This window comes from Eurypyga helias, unplaced genomic scaffold (assembly GCF_000690775.1).
Source record: "Eurypyga helias isolate BGI_N326 unplaced genomic scaffold, ASM69077v1 scaffold4375, whole genome shotgun sequence".
Taxonomy (NCBI): domain Eukaryota; kingdom Metazoa; phylum Chordata; class Aves; order Eurypygiformes; family Eurypygidae; genus Eurypyga; species Eurypyga helias.
In genome coordinates, this window is record NW_010253235.1 from 1 (window position 1) to 8680 (window position 8680).

The 8680-nt window shown below is 57.3% G+C and overlaps 1 protein-coding gene across 1 annotated transcript; it reads right to left on the reverse strand.

Moving 5' to 3' along the window:
* Positions 1 to 386: 386 nt before the first annotated feature.
* On the reverse strand, positions 387 to 4937 carry LOC104510360 (zinc finger protein 609-like; the record flags this gene model as incomplete). The annotated part of the gene is made up of 4 exons (XM_010152587.1): positions 4191 to 4937; positions 919 to 986; positions 543 to 649; positions 387 to 461 (listed from the first exon to the last, which is right to left on the reverse strand). Coding segments are annotated over exons 1-4 (997 nt in total), but the record flags the coding sequence as incomplete, so codon positions are not given.
* Positions 4938 to 8680: the final 3743 nt, after the last annotated feature.

An 8680-nucleotide genomic window follows, 5' to 3' on the forward strand; every position in this document is an offset into this window, starting at 1 on the left:
CTCCTGAACATGGGTGCCCCCCCAAACCAAACCCCAGCTCAGCTCTGGCCATCCCCAGTGACCCAGGGCTCGCTGCCCGCCGAGCTGGGCACAGACCCAGTTGCTGGTCCGCACGCTCTGGTTGTGGGTGCGTCAGCACAGGCTCATTTCGTTCCCTGCTGCAAGAAGTATTTCTCCCTCACTCCTGCCCCCCCCCTCCCAAATATCTTTTGGGGCTCCAACAGCATGGGAGCTGCCTGGGCACCAAACCACAGCGCAAGGGAAACCTACACTTGGTGCTGAACCCATCCCAGCAACCCTGGAAGGTCTCAGAGGGGTGATTTCCAACAGGTTTCATCACAATCAGCCCCATCCCTGGCAAAGTTATCGCTTGTGTCCCAACACACCGATGGCATCGGGTTGGGGGATGGTAGATAATAAGTCAGAATGTGCCCTAACAGGAGGCTGGATACTGCCAGCACCTAGAAAAAGGAGATTTGGGATATTAGGTTCCTGAGGCTTCACCCTGAGGAGCAGTGACCAGAGAAGCCGAGCAGTCACACCAGCAAAACCATCGAGCCCACGGGCCACGTCCACAGGCCCCGTCGCTGCGACGCCAGACTCGGGAGCAAGGACAATCACGTCTGTGGACACCACACAGCTCAAGCACCTGCTGACATGAAAGGGTGTCTGAAAAACCCACAGCTCTTGCCTACACCCAGCAAGGACTGAGAGGGCTGCAAAGCCCTACAGCGAGATATTTAAAGAGCACAAAAGCAGAAGGAGGAGCAAACCGCGAGTTGGCTGTGGCACCAAAGCACCTCATCAAGGAAAAATACTCGCTACTAAAGTGCTCTTTAATCCAGCCAAGGTGATAAAACAAAACCTAGCTGGAGGCTGACTGCTCGGCGGGCACGTATGTACGGGGAGGTCACCTACCCCGGGCTGAAGGCAGTGGAGGGAGAGACGGTCTCTCTTTCTTCATCCCCAGATGGAGACCAGCCTCCCTGCCCGAAACGGAAGTGGGAGCAGCACAGGGTTAAGCAGAGGACAAGCTGCCGGAGACCAAAGGTTGGGCTGAGTCATGTTGTGGCTGTTCCTGTTTCGGTCTGAGCAAGTTTCTCGCTTCCCAGGCAGGATTTGTCCCTAGGCCTGCAGGAACCTGTCCCCATCAGCCCCTTGATGCACTTCCCAGAGGAGCTGCCCTCCCACAGCCAGCACGTACCTCAGCTTTTCACTTGTACTTCAGACTCCACATGCTGGTTTTGGGGCATCTCTGCAGCTTTCAGGAGACAGGAAAAGCCCAGTGCCCCTGCCCTCCTCCACTCATCCCCTCCACCCTGCCCCAGTCACCAGCCCATCCTCAGGCTCCTCCTCAAGAAATAAAACTGCTTTCCCACCCCTCGCCATGCAGACACCTTTCCTCTCCTCGCCCACAGCTTTCCCAACCCAAAGGAAGCCATAGCTGCCCCCAGGAGCCTGACGAAACGCAGCCAATGATTCCTCCTGAGAGCAAACGCAACATGTTTCCCACAGATCCAGACCTTAAATCACTTCTCAAACCAGGGCTCAACCCTCCACGCTGAGCCTTTATCGACGTGGTTGTACCTGAATCTGGACAAGTAAAATGGCAGAACCATCCTCACAGGGTATCTGTATGGAGATGACAGACTGGTTTGGGCTGGAAGGGACCTTAAAGACCATCTAGTTCCAAGCCCCTGCCATGGGCAGGGACACCTTCCACTAGACCAGGTTGCTCAAAGCCTCATCCAGCCTGGCCTTGAACACTTCCAGGGAGGGGGCATCCACAGCCTCTCTGGGCAACCAGTTCCCATGTTTCACCACCTGCATCACAGAACATGGTGTCTCACCAGGATGGAGTGGAGGGGCAGCATCACCTCCTGGTCACGCTTCTTTGGATGCAGCCCAGGATACTCAGCTTTCCGGGCTGCAGGGGCACAGTGCCAGCTAATGCCCTGTTTGTCACCCACCAGTATCCCTCGGTCTTTCTCCGCAGGGCTCCTCCCAATCCATTCAACCCCCAGTCTGCACGGATAGTGGGGTTTGCCCCAACCCAGGTGCAGGACCTTGCGCTTGGCCTAGCTGAACTTCACACGGTTCACATGGGCTCACTCCTCAAGCCTGTCAGCGTCCGTGACGTTTGGGCTCCATCTTCATAACCCCCACCTCACTTTGGCATTTCTACCTGCAGAGGGTTTCTGCAGCTAAAGCAGTGAAAGAAATAAATCGTAGCAGTAAATCCACAGGAAAAGCAGTGCAGGGTATGACCGACGGCCCAGCCAGCCCCGTGCTGGCTTTGACACAGCCAGCAGCAGATGGCTATAGGAATGTAACAGCCAAGCACGTTGAGGTAGTTCCCGAACTACTTCCCAAGCTCCAGCCCTTTTTCAGTTTTACCCAAGCCAAAGACGTTGCCCTTTACAACTCTCTGACGAGTTCCTCCTCCACAAACCCACCCAGAATATCAGTGACCTTTCAGCATCCACAGCTTTTTGCAGCAGCATTCAAGTCCATCATGCAGAAGATCATCTGTTGCTCTACCCAGTTTCACTCACTCTGGTTCTGCTGCCAGAAAGGACAAGGAAACAACAAATCATCCCCATGTCGCTCCTTAATTTTACAGGCTTCAACCACCTGTCCCAGGAGTCTTGTTCCCAAGCAGAGGAAGCACCAACCTACTCAGCAGCTTCTCCCCCAGAGCCATCCCATGGCTGACCATCCCCACCTTCTCTCCGTATTTTCATGCTCTGCGTTATCTTCCTGTGGATGGGAAAGAAGTATCTCCCCAACATCTCGCTGGTGTCAGCAACTCTCCCAAATCCAGTGAGCGCTCCCCACCCATCCATCCCTTCCTGGCACCCAGCACCACGATCCCCACGTCAAAGCAGAAATCCTCCCGAGGAGCCGCTGGCCGCCAGCGCAGGGAGACACAACCTGACACCCTCAACACCCCAGCACATGGTGACGGCAACGGGGCTGGGCCACCCCAAACGCACACGCTCATGCCATGCACAGCAAATGTTCAACAGGCAGAGACGGGCGACACCACGCGCGTAGCTCGTGCGGGGGAGTTCTGCTCCCAGCGCAAAGAACTCCACGCGCTCAAGTCCTGCCCCGTCCGCAGGCAGAAATCACACTGGCTGCTGCCATTACTGAGGGGCAGAGACGGGCGACACCACGCGCGTAGCTCGTGCGGGGGAGTTCTGCTCCCAGCGCAAAGAACTCCACGCGCTCAAGTCCTGCCCCGTCCGCAGGCAGAAATCACACTGGCTGCTGCCATTACTGAGGGACGAGCCAACTGAGTGTCTGCTCCAGCGGCCGCAACCAGCCACCCCGAGCCAAACGCTGCTCAAAAAAAGGACGGACGGCCCCCCGCCCCATCGGCCGCACGCCACTGGCAGGGATTTTTGCACCCCCGGTGACCTGGAAGAGCAGCTTCACCAGCTCAGCATCGCTGCTGCCTGTTAACGGAGTAGCAACATGTACAAAATAATCACCCACAGCAACCCGTCAGCCCGAGGCTGACAAGCGGGACAAAGCCCACGTACTAACGGTGGACCGAGAAACGAGGCGGTAACTCCTGTCAGCCCTGCACCCTGTGCTTGCCTGTGCACCCACGCAGATCCCACATTCACTAACATGTTAAGATCTCCTCTGCAAATGATGCAACCAGAGCGAAATAAATTCCTCCGGGAGCTGCGGGGAGCTTTGACACACGAGGTGAGGCCACCGGGAACCAGAGTACAGCAGCCAACAGACACTGTGCTGTCAGAAGCTGCAGCAGGCACAGGACTGGGATCACCTTCACAGCCAGCCCAGGCTCCTCCCAGAGTGACAGGAGAGACTTGGATACGCTTGCCACAGCCAGAGCACCAAAGAAACCGAATCCCCGAGGGTACAGCAGGACGGTACCCTGACACACAGTGACTGCAGGCCATTTGCTGGTGCACGGTTTCTAGAAGTCAGGCACGGCTTGACCACAGCGGCACCCAGACCCCGGCACACCACACGGTCAAACCGCCTTCCCACCAGAAGCAGGAGGCACCAGCCACACGTCACTGCTGGCCTCCGACAGTCCCGCTGTAAGGTCCCGCTCCCTCGTCACCCGCAGCAGCACATCCCAGCACAGGAGCGACCGCCGGAGCTGAGTGGCAACGCCATCTCCACTCGCACCTCAGCACCTTTCTTACCTTCTCCGACTTCACCTTTTTCAGCTGCCGGCACTCGGCTTCCCCATCCTCCAGCTCCGACTTAACTCCCAAGGGATTGAGCGCCGCTCCTGTGTCAATAGCTATACTCCCAAGCTGCTCGGCAGCAGCAGGCTCTGTCCCCTGGCCCCCATCATACTGTCCCACCCTCACAGCCAGGGCCAGGGGCTGCAGCACGCTGGGCTCCTTCTCCGCCACAGCCCCCGCACCCTCACTCCTTTCCTTCTTGCTTTTGGATGAGCCACCCTCCTTCTCCTTCTTGGAGCCGGCCACGCTGCGAGACGCCTTGGCCGATTTCTCCGAGCCCTTCGGGGCAACGGCAGGCACCAAGCCGCCCGAGTTCACACCGTCCCCAGAGCGTCCTTGAGCCTCCTTCTTGCCACCAGCTCCCTCGCTGGGAGTGAACAAGGAGGTCCCCGCAGTTGGCTTTCCACTGTCCTTGCCACTCTTGCTCCTTTTCGACTTGGATTTGCCCTCCTTGCCCTGTGGGCCCGGCACCGGGCTCACAAACTTGATGTTATCCGGTAGGGTTGCCACCGCGTTGGGTGCTGGAAGCCCCACCTCCTTGGAGCCCGACATTTCCAATTTCTGCTGATCCTTCTCCAAATCAGCGTCCAGGTCAATGATGAGATTCCCTACGCCAATGTCCCACTCATCCCCGCTGTCGTACGTCTCAACCGGGTTCGCATCAATTCCTTTCCCTCCGGAAGCTCCGCTGCTCAAGGACATCTTAGACTTAACGGCCCCTCACGGTTCAAGGCTCTTCCCTGCCTCCACGCCCTGGGGGTCACCTACGTCCTCCGGGGGGTTCCAGCAGTCGGGGTCTGCCCAGGTGACAGCATCGCTGCTGGAAGGGAGAGCAAAGAGAACAGGGTTACACACAAAGAGCACAGGGCAAGCACATCTGCCTTCATCGGCAGCCACAGGAGGCCCTGGACAGGGTGAAAGCCCCCAGGCTCCCAAATCTCCCGTTGCACGATGTGAGGCAGCATTCTCCTGCCACCCCCCTGAGCCGGGGGCTGCTCCTCAGCCATCCCCGCAGCAGCAGCCATCTGGCACCGGTCCCTCGATCAATACCAGCCCTGGCAGGTCACAGCTCTCAGCTCCAACAAGACATTACTCACACATTTCCCCACTCGCCATTTCCCTCTGAATTATCGAGCGCTGCCCCTGGGAGGGAGGATTGATTCCTCTCCTGCCGATGCCACCCGGGGGGAGGGCTCCTCTCCGTGCCGGCCGCACTGCGAGGGACAAGAGCCGCTCACCAGGGACGTCAAGTGCCTTGGTGGGAAATAAATCCCAAGCTTCAGGGAGCCTGTGACACTTGGATGCATCAGAGCTGTCACCGAAGGCCAGATGGGAGCTGGAAGTGCCAGGTTTCCATCCCACACCTCCAGGCAGCACAACATGGCACCTGGCTTTAGGACATCAAACCACCATCAGCTACACCACGATGAGCTGCTTAGCAGGCTCTGAAGGAAGTCGAGGCACATGGGAACCCGGCCTTGACCGGGAAGAGAGAGGCTGGCCATACCTGACCACACCGTGACCAATCCCAGACAGCCCTACGTTTTTCCTCCTGGCTTCCCAGCCCCTCACCCTCCCAGCTCTCTGATGCACTGTACGCTGCCCGGTCCCCAGTGCCAGCATCGGGGGGAGAAAAACAAAAAAAGACACCCACGCGCAACCCGAAAAAGCACCCGAGTTGCTCGCTGAGATTAGCTCGTGGCAATTACACTGACGAGACATAATTAACACATGAAACAGCTTCTTCCCAGCAGCCACCCGGCCAGCTACTCGGCCCCAGCCACCCGCTCTCCAGATCTCTTAAGAAATCCTTGGCCACCCATTTGGATGAAGCTCCTCTCCAGCAGCACTGTCCTCCCTTCCCCGCCGAGCTCCAGGCCTGCCGGCTCCTGGTACTATTTAAGAGCAACACTTCAAAAACAGGTGACTTAAAGAGAAATGAGAATGGGAAAAAAAAACCAACCACACACACACAAATTTCTTCAAACCCCAGCAGGCAGGAGCCTGGAAAGCAGCTTCATGGTGCGTTTCCAGAGATGCAAACACTGTAAAAATGCCAGGGATTCTTTCATCAGACAGGCTGCCGCAGCCAGACCATTTTCCATCTGCTCCCCACAGCATCCTCGGCTCTGTACAGCTAATAATCCGCTCTCTGACAGGTCATTACGGAGATTTTTAACCCCAGGAGCCGGGGGCTAGCATGCAAGCTGGAAATGAAAAGCACTGACCTCTCATTTCAGCGGCAGAGAAAGTGCCGAATCAGGAGATCACTTTGTGTACAGGAGTCGCTAACGGCTTCCCAAAGCCACACCGTGTGTTTCTCTTGCCGCCTCCTCCTCTTCCTCCTGCCCGCTCCCCAGCTGGGGCATCCAGCCAGACCCCACCAAGCTGCCTCCCCGGAGCCCCTCTCCGAATCACCGACTGGGCCGGCGATGGGCAGCAACCATCTCATGCCTGCACAGCGCAGACCTGCCCAGCCGGCAGTCGGCTCCCTTTGTGCCACGGATCCGCAGCGATTCCTTTGTCCGGATGGGCAAAGCTGGTAACAAAGTGGATGAACCAGACAGATTTTTAGCTGGTAACAGCCCATTCCGTGCCCAAAACTGAGGCACGGTGTCCAGACACAACCCTGCTGGGCAGGGCCTGGCGACACGGTGCTGCTGTGCAGGACCAACACACCCGTCGGCTACCCGGAGAGGACAAGGTTCAACCTCCAACCCCAAGAGCTGCCCACCCAGGGCTGGAGCATGAAGGGCCACGACCAGCTCGGATCAGAAGGACAAACGGACAAGAACCCAGCCTCGCAGTCGCAGGAAGGTGACGGACAATCGCGGGGCTGTGTCGCGACAGGGACAGCCATCACCCACTCCACGCAACGCCTCCGTGACGCCGGCTTGGTCGGCTCTCAGTCTGCACGGGGAGCTCGCCTGGCTGTTTTAAGTGTGCATATATACAATCACGCACACATATACATAAATATTATTTATACACATGAAATAAGGAGAGCAGATGAGCAGGACTTTGGCCTGAAACTATGCAAACAGCGGCAGCCTTTGCCAATTCCTACCACAACAAAAGGAAAGAAGCAGCCCAGAAGTCCGCTGGGTCCCCGGCGATTAGAGAGCCAGGAACAATCAAAGGGTTAGAAAACGAGAGGAGAAAACACGTTCACCCTATGGAGGAGGCGTCGAGGGAGCCCGAGCTCTGCTGATGCAGAGGGAAGGGAACCGCAAACAGGATGGACGAGAAGAGGCTGGATTTGCAAGAGCGGAGGAAAGGCACGTCATGCCGAGAGCGGAGCAGGGAGCTCGAGATGTGCCACTGCGGGAAGGACTGGGGCAGGGATTGGCCATTTCCAGCCTGGGGCTGAAGGCCAGGACCCCAGTATGTGATGTGGGGGGAAATCCCTGCAAGTCATCCATTGCACGTGGCTCTAACCCATTTCCACAGCTCAAACATTCACCCCCTGAAACTCCCACTTCCCCATTTCTCGTCTCCCAAGAGCCACTGTCGCAGGCTCAACCTCTGCAGCAGGAGAGCGTTTCGAGTCCCTCTCCCAGGCGAGACCCCCCACCTGCCACACCATTTCTACTTTGTGTGCAGGGGAACCCCTGGCTACCAGAGCCCACGGCCCAGAGAAGGAGGTCCCTTTCCCACCGCCTGGTTTGGCCAAGCCGGAGAAGCGCCGGGTGCTATCCAGATCCTCCCCACTCCCCTGCCGGGGGGAGTAACGCCGCCACAAATCACAGCATCTCAGAAAACAGACCGAGGAGATTGATTCAGCTATAAACGTGTCCTTCCCCTTACCTCCTGCCATCGCGGGATTGATCCCCGTGCAACATGAAAAGCATGTGCTCACTTGTTGGCCTGGAGACCTGCCAACAAAGCGTTTTAAGAGCAGTCCTGGAGCGCAGATCCTACAAGGAGACTGCTTTCTGCTTGGGAATGCTGCACACACACAGCACCAGACATGAATAATTCAGCTCCATTAGATGCCCGAGACCTCTACAATCCACATCTCCGGGCTGGGACCGAGCCAACGGTATTAAGAGACAAACCTGAAAGTTCACTTTCAGAGCTGCAAACACACCTAGAGAAAGCTATTCAAACAGAATAGCTCTCCTTCAAAAAGGGAGCGAGGAAACCACACGAGTCCCCGGTTCTTTGTGCTAAAACAGGCACAGGATGCTCAGCAGCAAACCCGCCGAGCCCGCGCTGCTCCGGCTTTCTCTACCGGTTACCAGAGGCCAAGAAACCCAAAAGCGGGGAAGGACTGAACGCCCAAGGGTGGCAAGATGAAGGAGAAAGCTCTTCTCCTGGCAACCACCAGCCCACACGTAGGGAGACTGTCTCATACCCATGTGCTCCAGCCTGCAGCGCTCCAGGATCAGCCTCTGGTGGCTTCCAGACATGACCGACTGCAATTTTCACCCTGATTAACTTTC